Raw genomic sequence first — 10,648 nt, 5'->3', positions numbered from 1 at the left:
ATGATTGATTGGGTTCGGAAGATTGCATTTCAGCTTGGATTTGTGGTCGTCATCATAAAATCTGACACAACAACTGGTGAATCTGGAAGAAAGACATTCGTTGTGTTAGGCTATGAAAGGAGTGGGAAATATAGGAAGTATAAGCAAGACGTGCAACCTAGTGTGTCTGGCACGAGAAAATGTGAGTGTCCATTTAAGTTGAGGGGTAAACCTAAAGGACACGGTTGGGTGTTAAAGGTTATGTGCGGTTATCACAACTATGAATTAGCCGAGACTTTGGTTGGTCATCCTTATGCGGGGAGGTTAAATGCTGCTAACAATCAATTCTTATTGACATGACTAAGAGTCAAGTTAAACCCTCAAATATTCTTTTGACTCTTAAAGAACATAATGAAGATAACGTGACAACTATAAAATAAATATATAACGCGAGATACACTTACAAACTATCTTTGAGAGGGTCGAGAACTGAAATTCAACAGTTGATGATGTTGTTAGATAGAGACAAATACATCCAACATAGTAGATGTTTGAAAGATTCTGACATAGTAAGTGACCTATTTTGGACACATCCCGATTCAACGCACCTGGTCAATTCATTTAATATTGTGTTCTTAATGGATACGACGTACAAGACAAACAAATATCGTCTTCTGTTGCTTGAGAACGTTGGAGTCACGTCCACTGGTTTGACATTCACAGCCGCCTTTGCATTGCTTTCAAGTGAACGCCAAAATAATTTCACTTGGGCATTGGAAATGTTTAGACGATTACTATTGACAACAGAGGGCGGTCCACGCGTTGTTGTCACTGATAGAGACATTGCTTTAATAAATGCCATTACCAATGTCTTCCCTGAGACATATCATATGCTTTGTACATTCCACATTATGAAGAATGTGAAAGCGAAATGCAAGATGTTAGTGGATAATGCTGAGGCATGGGATGGGTTGATGGAAGTATGGCAAAATGTNATGGACTGTGACGACCAGTCCAAGTTTGGTNNTTATGTTTATCGTTTTGAGTATGNCTCTNCTGCGTGGCCTTTATTTTTTTATTATGTCAATTATACCTAGATCACGCCGTATAAGACATGCTTCGTCAAGGCGTGGACGAACAAAGTCATGCATCTAGGCAACACTACAACAAACAGGTAATTGTTATTGTTAATTTTTTTACTTATGTATTTCATATTTGTTGTCAAAGTATTAATGTGTTTTGTCACAGGGTTGAGTCTGCGCACTGGAACCTGAAGAGATTATTGGGGTCTAGTATGGGAGACTTATGCTCGTGTTGGGATGCTATGCATAATGTCATTGTCCTACAACATAATAAGATCAGAGCGTCCTTTGAAAAAAATATTAACTTAAAGAGTGATGCTTATAAAGCACTGAGATATAAAAGACTTGTTGGACGTGTTTCACGATACGCTCTTGAACTTATTGCTGATGAAGTAGAGCGAGTGAATAAAATAGGTTTGGACAGTGCTCGTTGTGGATGCATTTTGAGCTCAACGTATGGCCTACGATGTGCTTGTATTTTAGCACGATATGAGCCTGGAATGATTCCTCTTGGTGAAATACATGTTATTTAGACCTGTTTAAGCATTTCAAGAACTGTGTCTACTAAATCGCTTCCAGAGTTTAGCCTTGATCGTGAAGTTAAACTGGTACAGGAACGATTAAAAAATGTTGACATTGGTGAAAAAGTCAACATAAGACATAAGATGCTAGAAATTGCTTGCCCAGAGATGACATCTATGCTTGCTCCGGCGCATAAAGTGAAGACAAAAGGTGCACAGAAGACTAAAGTTGCACGACATGAGAGGTCTACGAAACGTGACCCATCATATTTTGAGCACATTGACACTTTTATTTCCAGGACAGAGCCTTCTTCTTCACGAAAATCTCAAGTCAAATCGAAGCCCAAAGAATTTGCGCGATGTGTTGTACCATTCTTAAATCAATTTCATCCGATTTGTCAGTCATACATTGTCGATGTTGTTGATGTTGTTGTCGATGGTCATTGCGGTTATCGATGCATTGCTGCTTTGTTGGGTCTAGGTGAAGAGGCATGGCCTACTATCCGACATAACCTTTATGAAGAACTAACTTAGTGGCGTGATGAATACACAAATTTAGTAGGAAGCTACGATCGATTTGAAGAACTACGTCAGTCATTAATTGTCCACGAGGTATTTCTTCAAAATCTCATAAAAGTTACGTTATTATTTTTTTTCTTTTCATAAATACTTACCTTCAACCATTACAGGTTAATGCTAAGAAGTGGATGACGATACCGGACATTGGTTATGCCATTGCAAATAGATACAATGTCATCTTAGTATCTTTATCCTATGTTCAGAGTTTTACCATATTCCCACTTCGCACTCCACCGCCTACTGATATTAGACAACATCGGATCTTATGCATTGGATTTGTTAATGGATGTCATTTTGTATAGGTAAATTTCCATTTTTATAATACCATAAGCATTACCCATTACGATTCATTTACTAATATTAAGTTTTCAGGTTCAATTACAAGATGGTTGTCCGTTACCCATGATGGACATCATTTCCCCAAACCATTGTTACCCAGAGGCACGATCATGGTCATCATTTTATACACATAGGATGCAATCATTTATGGCATTAATGGGAGCTAATCAAAATTATGTAGATCTTGGAGAAGACTGAAATGAAGTTTGTTATGTAGTAATTTAATATTTCATTTGTAAATATTTTTTTGTACTAATTCGTTGTTTTCAATTAATTGTCGTATTAATTGAATTATTTGAATTATGTCTCGTTATATAATTTCATTCAACGTAGACGATTAATAGAAAAAGTCCAAGTATGGAAAGCGTATGCAAAAATGCATTATAAATATTCAAAGTATAAGTAAACATCACATAAACAAATATTAAAAAATAAACATATATGAATCTGTCCCTTCAAGAAAATGATGCTCGTTCGCGCACATGACGAGCACCTCTACTAGTAGTAGCAGCCTCGTACTCCTCAACAGATCTACGAGAAACCTGTAATGTCTGATTAGTTTGCTCATAGACTACAACGTTCTGTGTGATGTGTTGACAGCTTAACATGCCCTGCAGCATCCTCATCAGACGCCTCATACCACCCTAAAATGAATATAACCAAAAAAATAAATTAACTACATAAACCAAAATTGATATAATAAACAATCACACTTAGTTTCATTACATACCAATAATCCAGATTCAGGCGATCGTCTATGACGAACCGGGGGCACCGGGATGTCATCCGGAAGGTGTCGCCTCATGCACGGTGCAAGATTGGGTCGATCATCGTCGTTAGTTGGAGTGATGTACGGGTGGGACACTCGTCTAAACCACGCCAGGTATCCGTCAACACACGCAAAGGGGTCCTCAGCTTCAACAGCACTAGTAACGGCATGCTCTACATACCTCAACCAATTTTGATCAATTGTATGAATCTCTGGCATTGGAAGGCTCTCAGGCGAACGTGGTATGATCTGCTGAAAATCGAACTGACGCAACACGCGTTCAGGCAGATGCCGGTGAATCATGTTGCCTAGTAGGATCCATCCTGAAAACATACATATGGCCAAGAATGGACAAGTACGTCTGTGCGACATGTATGGATACCAAATGATCGCATCATACGTGAGCCCATCCAGATATCTCCGCCCCTCCGTAAGACTCCAACCCTGTCTGAAGGTATGTATCGTGAAGCTCGTGGATGGAGATCTGTGTACGTATCTGAGACTCGCCTCCTTCCCATCCCAGGAAGGTGCTCATATATCCAACTCTACAAAAAAAATTACTTATATTATTTTATACATTCCTAAAATATATTAAAAAAAAACTTTGTAAAACTTTAATGTACCTGTAGAAGAGTGGAATATCCAGCTATCAATCTCACACCATTGAAGCTAGCATCTCCTAGCTGCTCATAAGTGTGTGCCAGTGCAGCTGCTCCCCAGGCATATCTCGAACATGCATTCAAGTCTTGCAACAAAAAGAGGTACAAGACACGAATCAAATTCCCACTCTTATTAGTAAAAATTGTGCATCCAAGCAGATGCAACAAATACGCCCGAGCAGCGCACTCCCAAAGCTCCTGCTGAATGCAATCGTGGTAGACCTCGCAGAGCCAGCTCAGCCGCACTTTTGGACTGCGTGACTTCTTCATCTCGGCTGAAGCTTTGGCGCGATCGACGCCAAGCAAGTCCATAAGATGAGATCGAACCTCATCGTACTCTAGGTCCTCCACCTCACAAAATTGCCCCATGATAGGTAGGTGGAGCAGATTGTGAACATCATCTAATGTGACGCTCATCTCGCCTACCGGAAGATGGAAAGTATTTGTCTCTAGGTGTCATCTCTCCGCAAGTGAAACGATCAATTCATGATCAGCATACTCGTAGGATAGGTTGACTAAGGAAGCCAACCCCGACATGGATATATATGGCTTGATAGCCTCATGATACATTCCAAAATTTTTTAATTTTTTACCATGGGTACTCAATTGAATCTCCCCTCGATCCTACATAAAAACACTTAATTATATAACAAAAATAAATAAGCAATTAATCAACAATTAACATTTAGGTTGATTGCCAACCTGGCCTTGCCATATGACATATGCAACATGCTGGGAATAATGTGTAAGTAAGGAGGTGTCATGTGGACCTCTTGGAAATCCATCATCTTGAACTTCATCTCCATCTTCATCTTCATCTTCTTCCTCACTATAGTCATCTTGCTCTTGAACATCCTCATGCTGAACATAGTCCTCCTCACGATGTCCCTGTTGTATAGACTCCTCGTGGTCCTCATAATGATGCTCATCAATGACGTCCATGCGATATTCCTCTATGCGTCTTCTACGAACAGAAGTCATAGGTCGTCTCCTTTCATCATGTGATGAAGATGATGGTTGACCACGAGACGATGAAGCCTCTCGATGGGAAGATGATGCGCCTCTAATTCTTACCATTTCTATTAACTAATTATATTATCAATATATTCTATAAAACAAAATTAAAATGAAAAGAAATAAAAAAAACTAAAAAAATCTATTAACAAATATTGAAACAAATAAGAAGAAATAAAAAAATAAAATTAATAATAATTAAAAAAAATAACAAAAGTATTACTTATTATAATACTTAAATAAATACAAATAAAAAAATATAATATTTAACAAAATCAAATTTACGCACAGGGATAAGGGATAATAATAATTATTTAATTAATAAATAATTTAATATAACTTCTAAATTCATAAAAAAAATAAAAAAATTAACTAAAATTATATACATAATAAATAATATACAAAAATTATTTAAGAATTATATACATAATAAATAATATACTAAAATTATTTACGAAAATATAATTTAATGATAATAAAAATTAACTAAAATTATATACATAATAAATAATATACTAAAATTATTTACGAAAATATAGTTTAGAATAATAAAAATTATTTCATTCAATAAATTAATTAATACTTAATAAAAAATCATAATTAATACTTAATCTAAATTACATTAATAATAAATAATATATAAAATTTTATAAACTTAAAAAAAATTTACAAACAACCTAAAATTAAAAAAACAACGTTTTGAAAAAAAAATTAAGGAAAAAAAAAGAAACCGCAACTCCAAAACCGCAGTCTGAGCTGTGTTTCCCTCCAACGCAGTCTGAGCTGCGTTTTACTCCAACCGCAGTTTAAGCTGCGTTTCTCCCGTGCACCCCCAAAACCAAACCAACCGCAGATCCATCGACGGTTGGTTTCAGACGCTGATCGAGCTGGGACAAGCCTTAACCGCAAAACGACTTGCGATTCCACAACGCACCCCAAAACCATACACTGTTCGTACTGCGGCAGGGGTTAACCGCAGTACCATTTGCGGTTAACCCTTCACGGCCTCTCCATGCACAGTTCATATACACACAAAAAAATCCATCCAATTCTTTTACCAGATCTACGAGAGGAGAGGAGAAATACTAACCTTGACGCCAGAAAAAAAACTTCAAACACGAAGAACTGCTACCCAGCTACGCTGACAGCCCACGCCCAATGTCAAGATAGCACCAGGTTACGAGCTGCACGAAGGGATGCACTGGTTGGAGGGAGGGGAGGAGAGGAAGACTACTCAAGGGAAGGGAAGAATGAAAATAGGGGGTGTAGGGTTTTTTCTCTGAGTTGCGACAGATAAAGTTACTTTTTATAAACCCAATGAACAGGGTCACAGATATAGGGGTACAATTGGAATTAAAAGAGAAGTAGGAGGTGCAGGACGAGATCCAAGAGGTGCAGGGAGGATTACTCAACAAGTTTTTGTGGTCCCGTTTCGGGAATAGACTTCATTATAGTATATGCTAGCTTTCTGCAAAAGTACTTGGCCACAAACCTGACTTATATCTAGTCACATCACCATTTGGATTCACCTTGATCTTATAAACCTATTTGAGTGCAATTGGTTTCTTGTCTGGTGGCAACTTGACAATTTCCCAAGTCTCATTCCTTTCAATCGAGTCTTTATCTCTTCCTCCATTGCACTCAAACAGTTTGCATTTTTAACTGCATCTTTAAATTATACTGGTTCAGCTTCTGTAATGAGAGCAAAATGCACCAAATTACCTTCTGTTGTCACGGCTGAATCACTAAACATCTCATAATCACGAAGATGAGATGGAAGTTGTGAGGCTCGAGATGGTCTTCTTGAACCAAGGTTAACAGGGTTGTTCTGTTCCAGTGGGTTCATTCTTTAAACAAATTCCGAAGCACCAGTGTCTTTTTTGGTGGATGTCCAGGCCCAACTGTTTAACGAGTGATTCTCCCTGTGCCTCACCACTTCCCAAATATTTTTTAATCCGAACTGTACTCTCTTAAGTTTAGCTTTGTCAGTTGTCAGATAGCATATTTTGATTTTAAAAAAATGTTGATCCATCTAGTCATAAGTTGCATGTGAGACCTTACTTTTCTTCCCTCGTAAGTCTTTCTTGTTTCACTTTTCTGCCACATCTCATCTGAAATCCTACATCCCTCTTCTTATTTTTCCTCTTTGCTGTTGTCCCCTCCTCGCTCTCTCTGAGGATGTTTACTTGAGGGTAATTGGGGAAGAGTGATTTTAGAGCAATTTAATACATCAAATGTATTTTATAGGTTATAATAAAAAAATAATAATGCATGAATTTTATCCATATAATCAGTCATAGAGTCCTGACACCGAGGAGCAAGAACGTTGAGAAGATCATGACAAACACCATAAAGACGTTGAGTATCATTGATGTATAATAATTTAGCATGTTCCTAGATTTCAAAACATGTTTCATACGAACGAAAAATTTGTTTTAAAGAGGAATGAAGGGTACCCTTGAGAACAATGCATAACTGAGCATCAACTTTCAACCAATGGGTAACTGCAGCGGAATCAATAGTTGTCACATTCTGAGTAATATGATCAAGATACCCTTGACTCTTAAGCCAAAGTTTAACGTCTAATACCCAAGTTGCATAATTAGTACTGTCTAACTTATCAATAGATAAATGCACATTGACATAGTTAGCATATATGGATGGGTTAGAAGCCATGAACAAGAAAGAGAGTACAAAACCTAGAACTCGAAAGAGGCCTAATCAACACAGCCAGGTCATGGTGAGCCCAATGAAGGTGGTCGGTGATAACGGTAATTCTTACCATTATCTATGGTGCATTTTTCATGCCAAATCAACACTCCTGAAGCTTTAAACATGTTTGATCCTCTTCTTTATCCAACTTTGTGAATAAACTTAGCTTAGGTTATACACTTGAGTTTTCATCTCTTTTCCTCAAATTTTGTAGGAACTTTGAGTACTTTGGAAAGGCATTCAAGTTAAAGAGTGGAGAACCAAGGGAGGACCACAAAAAAGAAGTCCAAGAAGCTCACCTAGACTGGCGCTGGGCGCCACCCTTCTCACGCTGGGTGTGAAAACTGACTGTTTCTAGCAAGATTTCACGTTGGGCGCCACTTCCTCACGTTGGGCGTGAAAATCCACTGTTTCCAGGGATGTTTCACGCTGGGCGCCACTTTAATGGCGTTGGGCGCGAATTGTCTGATGTGGCACCCTACCCTATAAAAGGCACACAGTTTTCGAGGGTTAGGAACTTCTTGGCGGCTGAAGCTCTGAAGCATCGTTTTGGACCTCTTGGAGCAAGTTTTGGGCTGTGGGAACTCACCCTTCTTCTTCCTTGGGTATTCTTCTTCACCATTTTCATCCCATTGTAAGCTCAAGCTCTCCATTAATGGAGAGCTAAGTTTATTCTTGTTGGAGAGTGATGTAAACTAAGAACTTCTTGTAAATGCACTTGTGTTTAAATGAAAAATGCTTCATTCATTGCTTGTTGGTGTTTTTGTCTTTCTCTTAATGCTAGTTATGACTTGATCAACCATAGCTTGATTGTGGGGTTTACTTAAGGTTGGGAAACATTGGGTGAACCTTGAACTAGACTAAACACCTAAGGGGAATAATGTCTAGGGATAGAGCTAGAACCATTAGTCGTCATAAACTTCTTTTCTTAATGCGGGTGAGTTTGTTGGATTACCAAGGGATTAGGATGTAACAAATGAACTTAGGCTATCTCACCAAGGAATTGGGTTTTAGTAATTTAGCTAGTTGACAAGAACAAGTAATTGATGAAGGGTAGTGTAGTGCATTTGCATAGAAGGAATTAGTGAAATCATTCTCCAACATATTCATTCCACATAGTTATCAATCATTTCATATTTACTTGTTTTGGCCCCAAGTAGCTCAAACTTTTACTTATGCATAAATTTTACTTTCATTGCACAATACCAAACAAAATTGGAATCATTCTTTAGTTTGAATTAGTTAGTAATTATACGATCGTAGAGTAATAACGAAGTCACTTGGGAAACGATATTCGGTCTTACCGGTATTACTACTTGAGCGATTTGGTACACTTGCCAAAGTCTCAACAGTCGGCGATGGAGACAACGACACTAACATCAGGGACGGTAACTTCTAACAGCGACAGCGGTTGTAATGGGCAGGATCAACGAAAAGAAAAACTTATACTTTAGATACCATGTTGAATATAGTGAAAAACTATATTTGGGATTAATCTCCCTTGTGTTAAATACACACATAGGGTTCTCGATTTATAATAGAAGAAATATGCGTTAAGTCCAAAATACAAATAAGAAATAATAACAACTAATTAAAAGATAAAAGATAAAAATAAAAGATAAATATAAAATAAAGATAATATATCTAACAGTTTGTATGAAGTGAACCAGAAGCTCGTAGTAGATGTTGACACCAAAATGTTTTTGTGTCTATGCTTAGTTTTAATACATAGGCAAAAAATTAGTAGTCTGAGTAGAAAATCAAAGTCAAATAAGACTATTTTGAGAGAATGAAATGTAATTATTTCAATAAAACAGTTAGACACAATCATTATATGGCTAGAGTCAATTAAGTAAAATTGTGGCACAATTCTCCTATGGGCAGAGCCAATTGATTAAAATTGTGAAACAACTATATCAACATAGACGCTAATAGAAAAAAATTAGAAAAATTAGTTAATAGACCTCAACCAACAGTGCTTAAAGAATTGAGTAGTCCTTATATCCTCATAACCATGGTTGTCAAACTCGCGAGTTAACTCGTTAACTCGGACGAGTTTGCGTTCCTACTTATGCTGACCGAGTTAACTCGGTAACAAACTCGGTTTCTAAGTGAAATCGTTAAACTCGTTAATAAACTCGTTAAAATCGTATAAAATCGCGATTTAGCAGCGATTTGGCGAGTTTAAAAAGGATAAACCGAACAAAAAAGATTTCGTTTAGATTTCCTTCAGATTTCCTTTAGATTAGTATATATAACCTGATTAGGTTTAGGTTGTGCTTCACACCCCATTCTGCGTTCGTGGTCTCTTGTGGTTGTGCTCCGGTGGCCTAGTTCGAACTCACCGTTTCAGTCGGCGTCACGTGGTTGTCGTTCGTTTTGTTTGTCGTTCACCTTGCTCGTGGCCATGCCTGGTTCGCAGTCTGTCTTGCCTGTGCTCGTCGTCGTGATCGTCGACTTCCCGTGTGTGGCTTCATTGTGTGCGGCGTTACTGTGTGTGGTGGTGACTGGTGAGTAAAATGGTTTTTGTTTCTGAGAGTTATGGAGTTCGGGAGTTATGGATGCTTTTATTGATATGCTTATAAATTATTACTCAGAAGCCAAAAGCCAAAAGCCATGCCTAAAAGTTTTTTAATATAAAATTATATACTTTTAATTTGATTAAAAAAAGTGATTTGATGTTCTGTACTGTTATGATGAGAGTCTAATATTGATGGTGCCGTGTAGTCTTATCAGACTGCATCAGACTGCTTCAATTCAAAGTCTTAGCAGACTACTTCAATTTAAATTTGTAACGTGTTTTGTACTTCAACTTATCATGATATTAATAAAATATTAATGATATTTTATTATATTTATATCACTGTATTCTTCTCAATGGTGATTTGCTCCAGCATTTTATTAATGGTATTTTATTAATGCTTCAACAAGTCTTATCTACATATATCACTATATTTTAAAAAATTATATGTCTTCTTCGTATTAGTATATGAT

At 37.3% G+C, this 10,648-nt stretch overlaps 3 protein-coding genes across 3 annotated transcripts; 1 reads left to right on the top strand and 2 right to left on the bottom strand.

Annotated features, from left to right (window-relative positions):
• Window positions 1-339, top strand: LOC106756886. The gene has a single exon (XM_014639487.1). The coding sequence runs from the start codon at window positions 1-3 to the stop codon at window positions 337-339; it is 339 nt and encodes a 112-aa protein (XP_014494973.1).
• A 2,616-nt stretch (window positions 340-2,955) lies between these two features.
• Window positions 2,956-4,297, bottom strand: LOC106756885 (protein MAIN-LIKE 1-like). The gene is made up of 4 exons (XM_014639486.2): window positions 3,893-4,297; window positions 3,670-3,814; window positions 3,231-3,592; window positions 2,956-3,144 (listed from the first exon to the last, which is right to left on the bottom strand). Exons 1-4 carry the CDS (start codon window positions 4,295-4,297, stop codon window positions 2,956-2,958), a joined length of 1,101 nt encoding a protein of 366 aa, XP_014494972.2.
• Window positions 4,298-4,384: 87 nt separating this feature from the next.
• Window positions 4,385-5,005, bottom strand: LOC106756884. Its single transcript, XM_014639485.1, has 2 exons — window positions 4,631-5,005; window positions 4,385-4,552 (listed from the first exon to the last, which is right to left on the bottom strand). The coding sequence occupies exons 1-2, from the start codon at window positions 5,003-5,005 to the stop codon at window positions 4,385-4,387; spliced, it is 543 nt and encodes a 180-aa protein (XP_014494971.1).
• Between the last annotated feature and the right edge of the window lie 5,643 nt (window positions 5,006-10,648).

The sequence above is a fragment of the Vigna radiata genome, chromosome 3 (genome assembly GCF_000741045.1).
Source record: "Vigna radiata var. radiata cultivar VC1973A chromosome 3, Vradiata_ver6, whole genome shotgun sequence".
Taxonomy (NCBI): domain Eukaryota; kingdom Viridiplantae; phylum Streptophyta; class Magnoliopsida; order Fabales; family Fabaceae; genus Vigna; species Vigna radiata.
The sequence above is the reverse complement of the archived record's forward strand: the minus strand, read 5'-3'. Positions and strand labels throughout refer to the sequence as shown.

Excerpts from the sequence above, each read along its gene's own strand:
- LOC106756886 (XM_014639487.1), top strand. The coding sequence starts at position 1 with ATGATTGATTGGGTTCGGAAGATTGCATTTCAGCTTGGATTTGTGGTC.
- LOC106756885 (XM_014639486.2), bottom strand. The coding sequence starts at position 4,297 with ATGGGGCAATTTTGTGAGGTGGAGGACCTAGAGTACGATGAGGTTCGA. Across the intron at positions 3,593-3,669 it reads AGATATCTGGATGGGCTCAC|GATGGATCCTACTAGGCAAC; the intron begins GTATGATGCGAT and ends GTATGTTTTCAG. Across the intron at positions 3,145-3,230 it reads CGCCTGAATCTGGATTATTG|GGTGGTATGAGGCGTCTGAT; the intron begins GTATGTAATGAA and ends TATTCATTTTAG.
- LOC106756884 (XM_014639485.1), bottom strand. The coding sequence starts at position 5,005 with ATGGTAAGAATTAGAGGCGCATCATCTTCCCATCGAGAGGCTTCATCG. Across the intron at positions 4,553-4,630 it reads ATGTCATATGGCAAGGCCAG|GATCGAGGGGAGATTCAATT; the intron begins GTTGGCAATCAA and ends GTTTTTATGTAG.